General features: G+C 40.9%; 1 protein-coding gene across 3 annotated transcripts in view; it reads right to left on the bottom strand.

Annotated features, from left to right (window-relative positions):
- Positions 1 to 18814, bottom strand: part of LOC106561104 (contactin-associated protein-like 4) — a 210218-nt gene that overhangs the window by 169582 nt on the left and 21822 nt on the right. For 2 of the 3 annotated variants that reach the window (XM_045688516.2, XM_045688526.2), the window contains exon 2: positions 13786 to 13896. In XM_045688516.2, coding sequence (XP_045544472.2) covers positions 13786 to 13896 — 111 coding nt within the window. Of the gene's footprint in view, positions 1 to 3243; positions 3778 to 13785; positions 13897 to 18814 lie in introns of those variants that run through there. The other variant, XM_045688535.2, reaches the window with a different exon arrangement.

The following is an 18814-nucleotide window of genomic DNA, read 5'->3' as shown; positions in this document are numbered from 1 at the left end:
GCCTAAGCATACAACACCTTCTGTACATCTCTGACCATGGTAACCTCAACCTGCCTGTCTCGCACCGGACACTTCTGATACTCAGCAACACGGGCAGCACCCTATTCCCTACATAGCGCACTACTTTTGACCAGAGCCCTATGGTGAACTGTATATGGAGTAGTGCACTGTATAAGGAGTAGGATACCATTTGGTATGCACATAGCTCTGTTAAGAACCTATTTCAGGCCTGGTCTGTGCTGCGCTCTCTCTCTTTAAGAGAAGAGATAGGGAAATCATGGCCGACATGACTTTGGCAAGTTGTACCAGCTTTTTAGCGAAGAACAGATGCGTGTCTAATGAACGGGCGACTCTCTCATCAATAATGTACTGTTTTTCCACCTGCTAGCAAATTAATGAGAAATAGAGAGCCGTTTAGGGTGCGGGGTCTTGGGTGACATAAACCCTCCAATAATGGCCATATGAATAGCATGGCAGATCGTCAGAGGGAAACACAGGGCGGAATTAGGGAGGTTTAATTGCAACATAATTAGGCCAATGCAACGCTGATAGGACTTTCCAAGCTGGCATCTGGCTGAGCTGTCAGTTAAGGTAAATGTTCACCAGACCAAATACATGGAGAGACCAATCAGACCAAGAAACAGGAGTGGGAAATAGATCAATATGTGATTAGCCAATAGTACTTCATAGAGTTAATTTCAATGAATGAATTTTAATTTCACTTTAAAATCTAATTTGATCTTTTTAGAAAGTGATTACCTGGCGAGGGGATATTTGGCGAGGGCATGAACTGAAGTTGTCCGAATTTCTTCCACACTGTATATCTCCATTAATATAACATCTACATTTCCAGTAGAAATGGACCATCTACATTTCCTGCTTGAAAGCAAACCACAATATCCAGAATTCATAGTGATTTCAGGATGTTGTACCACCACAGTCGAGATAGTTCCAGTTGAGAATGAGAGTCAACAGGTAGCTAATGTTACTTACTGGACCAGCCACTCGTTCATAGAACATCAGCTTGCGAATAACTATTTAACAACTGTAAAGTTTATTCATAGTATGGCGTTCAGTACCTGGATGTAAAAACTTCAAGCAAGCGCAGGCTGCTGAGGTAACATTTCATTGGTTACTTTGCAAGCTAACGATAGCTACGTTAGGTTTCGTTAGCTACAGCCTGCCGGACCCTATCTAACTGTTAGCTAGCGAACTACTGCAAGTGACTGGCCTATGTGTTCTATTTACAGAGTCCAATCCCATCAACATCTGCAGCACCAGGAACTAGTCTAAATCACCTTTGACTGCACAATGCTGGCAAGAGCCAAAGTGTATAGTCTATGAGTCCAAGGTCATGGAGCTCATGAAGTTCTGCCAGACCAGCTGAAGAACATTCAGGACCCTGCCTAAAACATTCAGCCAACATAATATCCACATTCAGTTAGACTGATGTTGTAGGTGTCATGCCTGCTCCCACTCCCCCTCTCTGGCACTCAATAGCGCCGGTCGGCCCATCAATCCGTACACCTGTCACCATTGTTACGCGTATCAGCGTATCATTGGACTCATCTGGACTCCATCACTTATTGATTGCCTCCCCTATATCTGTCTATTCCTCAGTTTCCTCCCCATGTCAGCATTGTAATTTTGTTCCCCCTGTCTGCTGTTCTTGTTTTGTTATTTATTAAATGTTCACTCCCTGTACTTGCTTCTCGCCTTCCAGTGTCTGTCCTTACAGAATGCTGATACCCCATTTTGAAGCATCAGGGAGTTTTTTTGTTTTTTGTTGGTGACGATGGGTCCGGGTGCCACTGCCGAAGGAACCGGGGGTGTCTCAGCTGGCTCGCTAGGCTTCCATGCTTTAGCTGGCTTGAGAGGTTTTCTTGCATCAGCCAGCTCGTCAGGCTCCCACACCTCGACCGGCTCGTCGAACTCCCACGCCCCGTCAGGGTCGCCCAGGTGGGATGCCGGGTGGTGCACCTAAGGGGGGGAAGCGGGGGGGATTCTGTCACGCCTGCTCCCGCTCCCCCTCTCTGGCGCTCAAGCGCACCAGGCAGCCCATCATACTGGGCATTTTATACTATGCTACTGTAAGGACAGATGCTGGGAGATGAGAAGCAAGTACAGGGAGTGAATATTTAATAAATAACCGACATGAAACAAAACAAGGAGAGCGTCTGGACAGGGGGAACAAAAACTACATTAATGCTGACACAGAGATGAAACTGAGGAATAGACAGATACTTGTCACCTGTCACCATCTTTACGCGCATCAGCGCTTCATTGGACTCACCTCGACTCCATCACTTATTGATTGCCTCCCCTATATCTGTCTATTCCTCAGTTTCATCTCTGTGTCAGCATTAATGTTGTTTTTGTTCCCCCTGTCCAGACGCTGTTTTTGTTTTGTTTCATGTTGGGTATTTATTAAATATTCACTCCTTGTACTTGCTTCTCGTCTCGTGACAAGTGACTAAATGATTCCAGCTGCATCAGAAACCAATAAAGTGTTGACTTCAACTTCTGGATCAATTCATCGTGGTATCCATGAAATGGATTTGGAAGTAACTAGCTATCTTACTCACAGAGGTAAGCTTACACAGCAGTATGTAGGAACAGTTATGGCAATGTTTGACATTGATAAAAAATATACTGCTAATGCCTATAATAAATACTACAGTTCTACAAAAGGAATACTTGCATATGGTGTGTTTGGTGGGTGCAGTGAGGTGCATTCACTTTGATACAAAGGCAGTTGTTTGGTATGGAACCTTTCACATCTCCTCTTGAGACAAATTGCTTGAATGGCCCCAACACCACACAGGTATTGATACTCAAAGACTAATATCCCACTGGGCACAGACTTCAATTCAACATCTATTCCACGTAATTTAATAGATTACGTGGAAACAACTTTGATTCAACCAGTTTGTGCCCAGTGGAATGAGTCATAAACCCAAAGTTATTCCTTTAGTCTTCGTTACCATCATCAAAACAGTTCTTCAGTTTTGCTCGTAATGAGATGCACTGAGGCTAGCTATAAATTCAGGCTACAGTACATAACTTTAGGCTACAGTACATTTTGGGTATAGCAAACAAAGCTAACTAGCTTGGCCTTTAGTGGTACTAGCAAGCCCCGTTAAGTCCGAATCGATCACAAAATGATACTGTATTGAACAACACTGCCTTGTGTAAAAAGAGAGCTTATAATGCTAGCTAGCTACCGCCAGCAAAATAACTTACTCATTTGTCATTTGCCTTCCTGGTCCAGCTGGTCTAGGCTGCCTCTGACAGTTGTTCTTGGAGGTTCTGAATAATGTCTCCAGCACCCCTCTATCCATATGTGCGTCAAAACTTTGATGTTCTGTCACACACACACACGATCCATGGGGTCTGCACTGACCCTCTCCAGTAAGAACTGTTCGTGATTGAATTTGTTGCAGCACAGACATTTCTCATCTGTCGGCATGGCTGCACAGCATCCGCATAGGCAGCACTATTCGGAGTCTGACCATGGCTCACCATCGCTTCTTGCTGGTCTCGCTAGTCTTGTTCTCACTGTCTCAAGTCCTCTTCAGTGTATTCCGGGCTGAAATGAATAGGGCTGTATGGGACATACGGTTTCGTCGTCCAGCTCTTCTTGGAAAGAGGAATCATTAGCAGCCATTGTAATTATTTAGCAATCTCGGAGAGACAGTGCACGATAGCATAGCTCCCGTGAACCTGTGAAACTAATACCGACACCGTTTTGATATGCCTGCCTTCGAGGGTGGGAACACAATTGGAAAAGGAAGTTGCACTCCCGTCAGACTGTAGTCTTTACAAGGCCTGGGAAAATGAGTCAACCTAGATACGTTGCAATGTCGTGGCAGATAGCAATGATTCTATTGAACAAGGACAACCATGGCTCTATTGTCCAATGGTTCTATTTAACAAGGACAACCATATCTGCTCACTTCTAGCGTGATCGTGCAATCGGTGAAACACAAAGGCCACAATAATTGCTACAAAACATGAATCCATTCATTTTGCAGTCTCCCACCACAAAAATAAAAAAATACCTCTATGGTACATAATTATGTCTGAAACACCACTCGTCAGTCATAACTATGTAGGGAGACTGGAATAACACCCCAAATAGTGTCTAGTGATGAAGTTTCCCTTTAAACTGGAGACAGAGTAACTCATAATTAGAATTAAACACAGTTTCTGTATTCAAGGGGACAGGGCAGTGATGATGAGAGGGAGGGAATGAGAAAGGGAAAAGGAGAGAGAGAAGTTATTAGAAAGACAGAAGGGGGAAAGGGAGAGAGAGCAGAATAGGTATGAAAGAGAGAAGAGGAGGGAGGGAATGGAAAGGTAATGAGAGAAAGGGGAGAGGGCGGGAGGGATAGATAGAGAGAAAAGGAAAGAGGGAGAGAGATAGGGAGAGGGGGAGGAAAACGAGAGAGAAACTGGGTTGAACTAAGTAAACTAATTATGTTTTATTGGAGGAGAGAACGAGAGCGTGACAGAGAGAAAATAAAAGTCAGAGGGAGATCAAAACCTGGCCTGCCATAATGTGTTCTTGTTCCCCTAGGGAGGGTGTTTAACCAGATCTGATCCTGACTGGATCTCAATGGGTTTTTCATGTTTCTACACAACCTTGGATTGCATGGACATGGCACATATCTGATCACAGCATGTGTAGAATAGTTGGTGGGTTGGTGTGTGTAAGTGAAAGTGCAAAATGGAGGGCCTGAATAGCATTCTAATTCTAATTTGAAGCTCAGATGGTAGAGCATGAGGCTCTACCTCATGTGTTCGATTCCTGGACCACCCTTATGTAAAATGTAGGCACGCATGACAGGAAGTCGCTTTGAATACAAGCGTCTGCTAAATGAAATGTATTTTTATATTATATTATTGACTAGAGAGGGTAACCAACCAATCGACTCTGAGGACAGTCTGAGGACAAACAATATAATTTGCATGGATCAGACAATAGGCCATTTTGATATGTTCTTACACAATGACCTTACAAACTATATACTGTATGCAATCCTATCACCACTGTTCTCATGTTGCTATTCTCTGATTATAACTGGTGAATGGAAGTATTTCATTCACTATTTCAATCAACTTAGTTGTCAGATCACAAAAGACCATTCTTAATAATAAACAAGCCTGGTGAGAAGATGGTATACCAGTAGAACTGAACAGAGGGCAAAATTATGAAGCTTTTGACAGTTACCACTGTTCATTTAGTCAGCAAATTGAATCAGTAATGTGAATATCCTCTGAGAAACGCTAGAGGATGCTGAGTGTTACATTTTCCAGGCAGAGATGTAAATTAGATGAATCCATTCATTGATTCATTGATTTCTTCTTAGAACAACTGGGTTATTGTCATCTAGTGCATTTTGTAACTAACATCACTGTTTCAATCCTTTGTGATGCCATGTTAGATCCTCCTCCAGTCACATAAAGAACAGAGTGTGACTCTAAAAAGTGGTCAAAGGTCAAATAGAAGAGTGGTTGTTGAGGGGCAACCAAGTAAACAACCATGTAACCACTGCCATGTGGTTACATGAAAGGGAGAAATGCTCACCCTGTCACGCCCTGATCTGTTTCACCTGTCCTTGTGCTTGTCTCCACCCCCCTCCAGGTGTCGCCCATCTTCCCCACTGATACTCTGGTTATTTATACCTGTTTTCTGTCTGTCTGTGCCAGTTCGTCTTGTTTGTTCAAGCCTACCAGCAGTTTGTGTCCCAGCGCCTGCTTTTTCCAGTCTCTCTTTTCTCACCCTCCTGGTTTGGACCCTCGCCTGTCCTGACTCCGAACCCGCCTGCCTGACCACTCTGACTGCCGTCCTGTACCTTTGACCCTACTCTGGATTGCCGACCTCTGCCTGACCTGACCCCTGGGCCTGTCTGCCGTCCTGTACCTTGGCCCACTACTCTGGATTATCGACCCCTGCCTGCCTTGACCTGTCGTTTGCCTGCCCCAGTTGTTACAATGAACATTGTTACTTCTACACAATCTGCACTTGGAACTTACCTGAAACATAATACACCCAGCGAGTTATTTCTAGAACCTTTGAGACTGTGAAAGGTTCTTTATAGAACCATTATCCATTAAGGTTCTATAAAGAACCATTAAGGGTTCTAAACAGCACCAAAACGGGTTGTAACCACAGAAGAGCCTTTTTTTAATAGTTCTTAAAACCTCTACAGGATCGCTGTCCAGCATCCCCCCCCCCCCCCCCCCCCATGGGATGATTAAGCTAATGTGATTAGCCTGAGGTTGTAAGTAAAATGAACATTTCCCAGGACATAGACACATCTGATATGGGCAGAAAGCTTAAATTCTTGTTAATCTAACTGCACTGTCCAATTTACAGTAGCTATTACAGTGAAAGAATACCATGCTATTGTTTGAGGAGAGTGCAAAATTATGAACTTAAATGTATTAATAAACCAAATAGTCAATCCTCGGATTTTGTGTTAAATGTCTACAACAAAGCTTTCTTAGTGTCCAACAAGCTTTCTCTACCCTTAACCTTATTCTGAACACCTCCAAAACAAAGGTCATGTGGTTTGGTAAGAAGAATGCCCCTCTCCCCACAGGTGTGATTACTACCTCTTAGAGTTTAGAGCTTGAGGTAGTCACCTCATAAAGGACTTATGTATGGCTAGACGGTACACTGTCCTTCTCTCAGCACATATCAAAGCTGCAGGCTAAAGTTAAATCTAGACTTGGTTTTCTCTATCGTAATCGCTCTTCTTTCACCCTAGCTGCCAAACTAACCCTGATTCAGATGACCATCCTACCCATGCTAGATTACAGAGACATCATTTATAGATCGCAGGTAAGGGTGCTCTCGAGAGGCTAGATGTCCTTTACCATTCGGCCATCAGATTTGCCACCAATGCTCCTTATAGGACACATCGCTGCACTCTATACTCCTCTGTAAACTGGTCATCTCTGTATACCTGTCGCAAGACCCACTGGTTAATGCTTATTTATAAAACCCTCTTAGGCCTCACTCCCCCATCTGAGATATCTACTGCAGCCCTCATCGTCCACATACAACATCCGTTCTGCCACTAACATTCTGTTAAAGATCCCCAAAGCACACACATCCCTGGGTTGCTCGTCTTTTCAGTTTGCTGCAGCTAGCAACTGGAACGAGCTGCAACAAACACTCAAACTGGACAGTTTTATATCAATCTCTTCATTCAAAGACTCAATCATGGACACTCTTACTGACAGTTGTGGCTGCTTTGCGTGATGTATTGTTGTCTCTACCTTCTTGCCCTTTGTGCTGTTGTCTGTGCCTAATAATGTTTGTACCATGTTTTGTGCTGCTATCATGTTGTGTTGCTACCATGCTGTTGTCATGTTGTGTTGCTAACATGCTGTGTTGTCATGTGTTGCTGCCTTGCTATGTTGTTATCTTAGGTCTCTCTTTATGTAGTGTTGTGTTGTCTCTTTTGTTAATCCCAGCCCCTGTCACCGCAGTAGACCTTTTGGTAGGCCGTCATTGTAAATAAGAATTTGTTGGGGCTAGGGGGCAGTATTTTCACGGCTGGATAAAAATTTAATCTGGTTACTAATCCTACCCAGTAACTAGAATATGCATATACTTATTATATATATGGATAGAAAACACCCTAAAGTTTCTAAAACTGTTTGAATGGTGTCTGTGAGTATAACAGAACTCATTTGGCAGGCAAAACCCAGAGACATTTTCTGACAGGAAGTGGATACCTGATGTGTTGAATGACCTTTAAGCCTATGCCATTAAAAAACACAGGGGTTGATTAATGTTTTGGCACTTCCTATTGCTTCCACTAGATGTCACCAGCCTTTACAAAGTGTTTTGAGTCTTTTACTGTGAGATCTGACCGAACAAGAGCCATGGAACGGTGATGGCCGATTAGACTCTGGCGCGCGAGTTCATGTTGGGTACCCTCGTTCCAATACGTTATAAAAGAGAATGCATTCGTCCACCTTGAATATTATTCATGTTCTGGTTAAAAAAGGCACTAATGATTTATGCTATACAACGTTTGACATGTTTGAACGAACGTAAATATATTTTTTCCCCTCGTTCATGACGAGAAGTCCGGCTGGCTTAGATCATGTGCTAACAACACGGAGCTTTTTGGATATAAATGATGAGCTTTTTTGAACAAAACTACATTCGTTATGGACCTGGGATTCCTGGAAGTGACATCTGATGAAGAGAATCAAAGGTAATGGATTATTTACATAGTATTTTCGATTTTAGATCTCTCCAACATGGCCGTTTGTCTGTATAGCAAAGCATATTTTTCTGGGCGCAGTGCTCAGATTATTGCAAAGTGTGATTTCCCAGTAAGGTTATTTTTAAATCTGGCAAGTTGATTGCGTTCAAGAGATGTAAATCTATAATTCTTTAACCTGTTAGGGCTAGGGGGCAGTATTTGCACGGCTGGATAAAAAATGTACCCGATTTAATCTGGTTACTAATCCTACCCAGTAACTAGAATATGCATATACTTATTATATATGGATAGAAAACAGCCTAAAGTTTCTAAAACTGTTTGAATGGTGTCTGTGAGTATAACAGAACTCATTTGGCAGGCAAAACCCTGAGACATTTTCTGACAGGAAGTGGATACCTGATGTGTTGTATTACCTTTAAACCTATGCCATTGAAAAACACAGGGGCTGAGGAATATTTTGGCACTTCCTATTGCTTCCACTAGATGTCACCAGCCTTTACAAAGTGTTTTGAGTCTTCTGGAGGGAGATCTGACCAAACAAGAGCCATGGAACGATGATGGCCCATTAGACACCTGGCGCGCGAGTTCATGTTGGGTACCCTCGTTCCAATACGTTATAAAAGAGAATGCATTCGTCCACCTTGAATATTATTCATGTTCTGGTTAAAAAAGGCCCTAATAATTTATGCTATACAACGTTTGACATGTTTGAACGAACGTAAATATATTTTTTCCCCTCGTTCATGAAGTGAAGTCCGGCGGGCTTAGATCATGTGCAAACAAGACGGAGATTTTTGGACATAAATGATGAGCTTTTTTGAACAAAACTACATTCGTTATGGACCTGTGATACCTGGAAGTGACATCTGATGAAGAGAATCAAAGGTAATGGATTATTTACATAGTATTTTCGATTTTAGATCTCCCCAACATGACGGCTAGTCTGTATCGCAACGCGTATTTTTCTGGGCGCAGTGCTCAGATTATTGCAAAGTGTGATTTCCCAGTAAGGTTATTTTTAAATCTGGCAAGTTGATTGCGTTCAAGAGATGTAAATCTATAATTCTTTAAATGACAATATAATATTTTACCAATGTTTTCTAATTTTAATTATTTAATTTGTGGTGCTGACTTGACTGCCGGTTATTGGAGGGAAACGATTTCCTCAACATCAATGCCATAGTAAAACGCTGTTTTTGGATATAAATATGAACTTGATAGAACTAAAAATGCATGCATTGTCTAACATAATGTCCTAGGAGTGTCATCTGATGGAGATTGTAAAAGGTTAGTGCATCATTTTAGCTGGTTTTATGGTTTGGTGACGCCTGTCTTTGAATTGACAAAACATTACACACAGCTATTGTCAATGTACTCTCCTAACATAATCTAACTTTATGCTTTCGCCGTAAAACCTTTTTGAAATCGGACAACGTGGTTAGATTAAGGAGATGTTTATCTTTCAAAGGGTGTAAGATAGTTGTATGTTTGAAAAATTTGAATTTTGACATTTATTTGGTTTCAAATTTGCCGCTCTTGAAATGCACCTGCTGTTGATAGGGTGCACCACGGGTGGCACGCTAGCGTCCCACATAGCCCCAAGAAGTTAACTGACTTGCCTAGTTAAATAAAGGTTAAATAAATAAATAAAGGCACATTTGTATAGTCTTTTGCCCAAATGTGCCTTTTGAAAAAATATGCGATTGTTCATTGGATCAGTCTAAAACTATGCAAATACACTGCTGCCATCGAGTGGCCAAAACCTAAATTGTGCCTGTGCTAGAATAATACATTATGGCCTTTCTCTTGCATTTCAAAGATGGTACAAAAAAAATATAAAAGAACGAATGTTTTTTTCATTGTATTATCTTTTACCAGATCTAATGTGTTATATTCTCCTACATTACTTTCACATTTCCACAAACTTCAAAGTGTTACCTTTCAAATGGTATCAAGAATATGCATATCCTCGCTTCAGATCCTGAGCTACAGGCAGTTAGATTTGGGTATGTCATTTTAGGCAAAAATTGAAAAAAAGGTCAGATCCTTAAAACTTCTTCGGGATAGGGGGCGGTATTTTCATGTCCGGATGAAAAGCATGCCCAAAGTAAACTGCCTGTTTCTCAGGCCCAGAAGCTAGGATATCCATGCAATTAGTAGATTGGATAGAAAACACTCTGAAGTAAAACTGTTAGAATAATGTCTGTGAGTAAAACAGAACTGATTTGGCAGGCGAAACCCCGAGCACAATTCATCCAGGGAAACTTTTTTTTTTTTGTGTTTTCCACTAGGTTTCATTGGGAATCCTGATTTATAAGGGCCCAGGTTGCAGTTCCTATGGCTTCCACTAGATGTCAACAGTCTTTAGAAATTGGTTGATGTTTTTCTTTTGAGGAATGAAGAAGTACGGCTGTAAATTGTTCGTGTCACTGTGAAGGGCTGAAGTCTTTTATTGCGTGTACACATTTCAGGATACCTGAGGAAGGATTTGGAACATTGTTTGAAATGTTTGAAATGTTTGAAATGTTTGAAACCGGTGTATTTCTGAATCAAACGCGCCAAATAAATTGATATTTTTGGGACATAAAAGGGGGCATTATCGAACAAAAGGACCATTTGTGATGTTTCTGGGACATTTTGGCGTACCAACAGAAGAAGATCTTCAAAGGTAAGGCATATCTTATATGGCTATTTCTGACTTTCGTGTCGCAACTCCCTGGTTGTAAATGATTTTTTTATGCATTTATGTGCTGGACGCTGTCCTCAGATAATCGCATGGTTTCCTTAGGTTGTAAAGCCTTTTTGAAATCTGACACCTTGGCTGGATTAACAACAAGTTAAGCTTTATTTTGATGTGTGCACTTGTGATTTCATGAAAGTTTAATATTTATAGTAATTTAATTTGAATTTGGCGCTCTGCCATTTCACCGGATGTTGGCCAGGTGGGACGCTACCGTCCCACTGATCTGCAAGAAGTTTTAAGGGGATAAGGAAAGGGTTCTTTATCCTGTTGGGGATAGGGGGCAGTATTGACACGGCTGGATAAAAAACGTACCCGATTTAATCTGGTTACTACTCCTGCCCAGTAACTAGAATATGCATATAATTATTGGCTTTGGATAGAAAACACCCTAAAGTTTCTAAAACTGTTTGAATGGTGTCTGTGAGTATAACAGAACTCATATGGCAGGCAAAAACCTGAGAAGATTTCATGCAGGAAGTGGCCTGTCTGACAAGGTGTCGTACTTCTTGTCTCTGTTTATTGAAGAGTGAGGATCTTAGCTGTCCCGTGACACTTCCTACGGCTGCCATAGGGTCTCAGAAGGCGGCAAAAAGCTGAATCGTGGCTTTGCAGGCTCTGGCTGAAACAAAGTAGCGCGTTTGGGTAGTGGCTGGTTACAGTACTGTGAGACTCAGGCTCGTGCCCGCGTCGACCGAAAGCTTTGTTTTCTTTCTTCTGTTTAGCTAAATGGACATTCCCGGTCGGAATATTATCGCTTTTTTACGAGAAAAATGGCATAAAAATGGATTTTAAACAGCGGTTGACATGCTTCGAAGTACGGTAATGGAATATTTAGATTTTTTTTGTCACGAATTGCGCCATGCGCACGACCATTATTTACCCTTTCAGATAGTGTCTTGAACGCACGAACAAAACGCCGCTATTCGGATATAACGATGGATTATTTTGGACCAAACCAACATTTGTTATTGAAGTAGCAGTCCTGGGAGTGCATTCTGACGAAGACAACAAAAGGTAATCAAACTTTTATAATAGTAAATCTGATATTGGTGAGTGCTAAACTTGCCGGGTGTCTAAATAGCTAGCCCGTGATGGCTGGGCTATGTACTTAGAATATTGCAAAATGTGCTTTCACCGAAAAGCTATTTTAAAATCGGACATATCGAGTGCATAGAGGAGTTCTGTATCTATAATTCTTAAAATAATTGTTATGCTTTTTGTGAACGTTTATCGTGAGTAATTTAGTAAATTGTTAGCAAATTCCCCGGAAGTTTGCGGGGGGTATGCTGGTTCTGAACGTCACATGCTAATGTAAAAAGCTGGTTTTTGATATAAATATGAACTTGATTGAACAAAACATGCATGTATTGTTTAACATAATGTCCTAGGGTTGTCATCTGATGAAGATCATCAAAGGTTAGTGCTGCATTTAGCTGTCTTCTGGGTTTTTGTGACATTATATGCTAGCTTGAAAAATGGGTGTCTGATTATTTCTGGCTTGGTACTCTGCTGACATAATCTAATGTTTTGCTTTCGTTGTAAAGCCTTTTTGAAATCGGACAGTGTGGTTAGATTAACGAGAGTCTTGTCTTTAAATAGCTGTAAAATAGTCATATGTTTGAGAAATTGAAGTAATAGGATTTTTAAGGTATTTAAAAATCGCGCCACTGGATTAGACTGGCTGTTGCGTAGGTGGGACGAATTCGTCCCGCCTAGCCCAGAGAGGTTAAAGAACCATAAAGGTTCCATTTAAAACTGTATGAGCATAGCTCTTATAGAACCTTATTTGGCACAGAACCACCTGTTTTATTGTGTAGCAACATATAGTAATTTCATCCAGCTTTGCTCTGGGGCATATATTATCTGATATAAAAAGAAAACGGTTAACGTGACTGATACAACTTCATCATGGTTAAACACAGAGAAATACAGTATACCAAACTGATAATACCATAGACAGTTTTAGACACCTATTGATCCACTTCACTCAGATCAACTCAGATGGGAATAGTGAAAAACCAACAGTGTGCTTACTGCTACAGCCATCAAAGACAGCTTGGAAGAAGCATCCAACAAGCTGAGATTGCTTTGGTCTCACAGTCGAAGAAAATCATGTGCACAGATCCTGTAATATGGCTGCTAAAAATCCCTCCTATTCCCATGTGAGTTTCTGCTTTCAAGGTTGGATAAAACACAAAATAGATTAACCCTACCAGTTTTAAATCATTCATACAAAGAACCACCGTGATAGCATTTCCCCCTCTAAGCAATGCAAGGATACCGTTCTATCAGCATTCAGCATCCAAACCAACCAACAAACCAACCAATCCCCTTTTGAATTTGTTTCTGGATGAATTCAGATGCATTGCGAAGGTAAAGAAGGGCGACCTTGCACTGGGGCTTGTAATGTAGTATTCCAATATCTACCTACTGTAGGCGACCCGCTGGGGATGAGGTAACAGCAGCTCTCTGTCTCTCTCTCTCCTTCCTTTCTCAAACTGAAGTCACCAGCAAGGGAATTCAGTAAAAAACGAAGAAAAAAAAGGGATCTGGTTCCTGCGCTACTGCTGCTGCTGAAACGAAACCTGCCTTTGATGTTCTCTATGCACAGTCCTGTGGGGAATCCAACCCTCTCTCTCCCTCTCCACAATGAGCATCTGAGCACCACAACACAGCAGCCCACTGTGTACGGCCGGAATACAGGCTCGAAATAACAGTGGAGATACTAAGGAATCCTACAATCAATACAGTGTCCATATCAGGCAAATGTGTCAAAAGTCCAGTACTCACCATCTCTCCTGTTGACTTTGGCAAAGCCGGGTCCATGGCTGTTGGATAACTGTGATGAGCTTCTGAAGGAGGACTGGGGCAGGCTGGACACCAGTGGGCCATCACAGCTGTCTGTCAAGCAAACAGGAAAACACAAAGGACAGGGTTAGGCTTTACAATCACAGGTGATCTCTGAACTATTAGTAACATTATTATTAGTACAGTATTTCCAAATTATTCAGAGATGTAGTCTAAAACATCACAATTTGATCACCATGTCAACCACCACTTAACACGCTGTTACTGCTCTCTGTCAGCAGCAATACTATGCACCAATGACACCATTGAAGTGATGTCACAGGATGCAAATATGCTAATAATAACTCAAATCGCTAGCGTGCAGATCACATTGTTATGTTCCGACACCTTCACAAATGTGTGCGTGAATACCGTCTCACTGGTCACACCACGTCATTTCAATGTGGAAATGTGGGTATTATTTGTTTGAGATGTTGGTCAATGAGATTTCAACCTTTATTCACCCACTCAAAAAGACAGCCAGATGTTTGTTGAATTCTCAATGTGTTATCACTATGCTTTCAACGATCTAAAAGCACAAGCAAATTCCAATGGGAAAACAATGTCTGATTTGGATTTAGGGCTCGATTTGCCAAAATTCTGCGCTATAGCGCGCTTGAAATGTAAAGGTAATTTCCGATTGAGCTGACATATGTAGTGTTTGCAATGAATGCGGTCTCCACGAATGTGGGAACGTTGCTTTTAAATTTCAATCGCGCTATAAGGCTGAACTTTGGTGATACGGATTGAATCGAGCCCTTAGTTTTCATATAAATGTGCTATCACTGCACTTTCAACCATTTAAAAGCACAAGTTCAAATGGGAATACAATGCCAGATATGTTGGATTTATACAACAACTAAATGTGTTATCATTGTGCTTCATCTAATAGCACAAAAAAAACTGTATTGCAGTTGAGATTACATTAAAAGTACATAGTGCAAGTGATCAACGTTGTTCGAGATTCTGTACAGATTATTATAGCAATTGTGAAGATCTCCACAGACCTGAGAACTTTGCATGCTATCTCGAACATGCACACTTTCTATGATTACATAACATTTACATTTTACATTTTAGTAATTTAGCAGACGCTCTTATCCAGAGCGACTTACAGTAGAGTGCATACATTTATTTATTACATATTTATTACATTTTTACATACTGAATAAGAAGACATATACAGTATACTTAAAGTAACTTCAACATGTGGCCATGGATGTGTTTCTCATGTTAAGGTTGAATAAAAACTTTTACATTTGCTTGAAAGATAGCCTTAACTTTAGGCTATTTACTGTATTAGATAAGTAATATTAAATAGTGTTTGGTTGACAACCAGATATCAGCATTTAAAGGATATGTATCTAATGCTTGGATAGTTTAATCTGAGCCACTGGCTTAACCTGGAGTTGTGCATAAAGGGTGTGACCTTTGAGTTAAACTCCTAGGTATAACATTGGATGGTCAATTATCATGGTCAAGTCATATTGACAAAGTTGTTGTGAAGATGGGGAGAGGTATGTCTGTTATAAAAAGATGTTCTGCGTTTTTGACAACTGCACTAGTTGTTCAGGCTCTGTCTCTGGTCTTGTCCCATCTTGATTACTGTCCGGTAATATGGTCAAGTGCAGCAAAGGAAGACCTAGCAAAGAAGCAGCTGCATCAAAACAAAGCAGCACGCCCTGACCTTTACAGCACATACAGAACAACATCAACAACATGAATGCCAGTCTTTCCTGGTTGAGGATTGACGGGCGATTAACTGCTTCTCTTTACCTTTAAAAACGAATTAAACTACATCTCATGGAACGGCGGGGACTGTGAAGGGACACAAACACACAGAGACACAAACACACACATAATTTTTTAGTTGTATTATTTGTATTTTATATTTGTGTGACTGTCCTTGTCTATCCGTCTATCAATGTTTTGTTACTTGTCATGTTTTGTGTTTTTGGTGTACCCCAGGAAGAGCAGCCACTGCTTCTGCTAAAGCTAATGGGGATCCAAATAAACAAATAAACCCGATTATTTCATTTTTATTTTTGGTTTAATTGGAGACCTGAATCCAACATATAATTTGTTAACTTGTCGACAAGTTAAAAGATTATTTGCTATATTGCAAAAGTGATATTGAATTGTGTTTGATTGTCGAAGCTACAACATATCAACATTTGAAGGAGATGTGTCTTTTGTGCCACTGACTTAGTCTGGTTTAAATTCCATTTTTTCCTACAAATTAAGGATATATATGTTGGATTCATGTCTAAGTTAAAGAATAGGACAAAATCTAATCAAACTTTATTTAAAGTGCATTTAAAGTATGATTTGATTTAGTCCTTTTCTTTAACTCAGATATTTGGTTGAGAAGGAGACGTGAATCCAACATATTAATTATTCACGTGCAAACTTTGGAATCAGAGGCAGAGGCTTACGCACATCCACCATCCCCGTCCACAACGGCGTGGCGTAGCAAAACCGAAACCTACTTGAAAGTAACAGCGCTCACTGTTTCCCCTAGTGGCCGGTATCCATGTCATCTCACGTCATCCTCAGACATGGATGGACATCGAATACTGACTTGAATCATGGGTGAACTGGCTGGCACATGCAAACGCACATACACATGCAAATACACCAGAGGAGGAAGGGCTGATTGTGGAATGGAATCAATGGAACTGAGTCAAATCAAATCAAATTGTATTTGTCACATGCGCTGAATACAAAAGGTATTGTAAGGTAAAAAAAAGGTACTGTAAGGTAAAAACCTTACAGTGAAATGATTACTTACAAGCCCTTATTAACCAACAATGCAGTTTTCAGAAAAATACCTAAAAAAATAAGATATAAAAGTAACAAATAATTAAAGAGCACCAGTAAAATAACAAGGTCCTGGATGGCAGGAAGCTTGGCCCCAGTGATGTACTGGGCCGTACGCACTACCCTCTGTAGTGCCTTGCGGTCGGAGGCCGAGCAGTTGCCATACCAGGCAGTGATGCAACCCGCCAGGATGCTCTCGACGATACAGCTGTAGAACCTTTGAGGATCTGAGGACCCATGCCAAATCTTTTCAGTCTCCTGAGGGGGAATAGGTTTTGTCGTGCCCTCGTCACAACTGTCTTGGTGTGTTTGGACTTAACGTTAGCTAGCTAGCTAACAAGCTAGAAACAAACCAAAACATTGTTTAGAAAGTTGCTTTTAGTTGCGTGGTTTTCTAGATTGACATATACTAAATTCATTTTTAAACAGTTTATTGGTGTTCAAATACACCAGTTATGCTATTTTGGACCGTCAGGCTGCTGATATTATGTAATCTGTTGTTTATGTGTTTATACTTCTTCATAACGACAATGATGTCACTGCAACAACTCTATACAGACATGTCGATAGACGTAGTATACATCAATCTTTAGTCTTGAAAACTGGTTGTTTAGTACACTACTGTACTCACTCTGTTTAGCACATGGCCTCACATGTGAATCCTTAAAGAGATGGGTGGGGCTAAGGCTTAAGAGGGTGTGAACAATGTGTAGACAAAGAAGAGCTCTCCAGTAGGTCTACCAAAATATTCAAGGGCCATTTTCTGAAAAGTTGGGTTACAAGTTTATCAACTGTAGTGTATGATATACAATTTTCTAGCTCTGGGTCTCTACTTTTATCCAATGTAAAAAACACCATTTCAAATGTTGTTACATAAGTCAGATTCGAGCCGGTCGGTCACAAATATGTAGAATCGCAGGAAATTAGCTATAAAACGGCAACAAAAAAAGTTTTGTACAGCAAACATATTTGTTTACCTTAATGTACGTACTTATTAAATGATAGTTTTCAAACCTGATGCTGAGTTAATGTGAGTTAATGTGTAGCGGCTAATTGTACAGCTAATAGTCTACGTTTTTGTAGATTGATTGAGGTGTGAAGCTACAGCAACCAATGTGATAATGGCTGAGGTAAGTTTTGCTTGTTTTTGCTGTTCTCCAAATAGCATTTTAGATGATGACATTTCAACTAGATAATGCTATAAAAACCAGCTTGCCGAACCTCTTATCAGTAGTGCACACATACTCTCCTCATGACCAAACTACATCCTCTGTCTCTCAATGACAGGATTAGGGTTGTTTGTTGAGTGTTCAGTGTGAAAAGCTTTTCAATTATAGTGTTTTAGAGTGGGAAATGGGAAAGTGCACTCCAAAAACAGAGCAGAGGAGCAAAAGCTAAGTTGATAATCACTAATGAGAGTTCTCGTTGAAAACTACTTGACAGAAAGAGCAGAGCGTTTGAAAACACAAGAGCCATTTATCGGCGTTCTGAGTTTGGCATTTCAGTGCCGGTACCCACGTCTCTGACTGACTCTGTGATCAGTCGTTCACAGACGTCCGTTGTGCGGAGGCAGAAATTGGAGGTAAATGCTGAATATCTGGTTGTTCGCATCCACTGAACCTTGATGGAAAACTCACCTTTCCTTGTGCTAGAGCCACCTTCGCAAAAATAGGCCTTTACTGTAGCTACTGCACCTCATTCCTTCAGATAGCTCTATCCCAAAACAACACTTCAATACCAAGGTAATGTTTTGTTTCGTCTTAGAAACACAATATATGTAATAATTAGCTGGATTCTCTATAACGCTTCGCTACATAATACTACTATAGCTTAGATATTGGGTGCGTCCCAATATGGCAGCCTATTCCCTATATAGTGCGCTATGGGCGCTGGTCAAAAGTCGTATAGGGAACAGAGTGCCAGTTGGGATGCAGTTATTACCTCGTTCAAAGGAGTACTTCTCAGGGAGTGTCAGTGGCCTCAGAACCCACCAGAAGTGTTTAATCAGTATTGATAAATGACTGATCCTTGACAGGAGCTCCAGCCGACAGAGTGAGACAGGCTACTGTCCATCTACTGTGTCCCATTTCACATTTTGCTGAAATAACAATCTGCCCACAGTCCAGATGATGGAAGTGGAGAGTGACTACTG

This window comes from Salmo salar, chromosome 01, assembly GCF_965601325.2.
Source record: "Salmo salar chromosome 01, fSalSal1, whole genome shotgun sequence".
NCBI classification, from domain to species: domain Eukaryota; kingdom Metazoa; phylum Chordata; class Actinopteri; order Salmoniformes; family Salmonidae; genus Salmo; species Salmo salar.
Note: the sequence above shows the minus strand (reverse complement) of the source record. Positions and strands in the feature narration are given on the sequence as shown.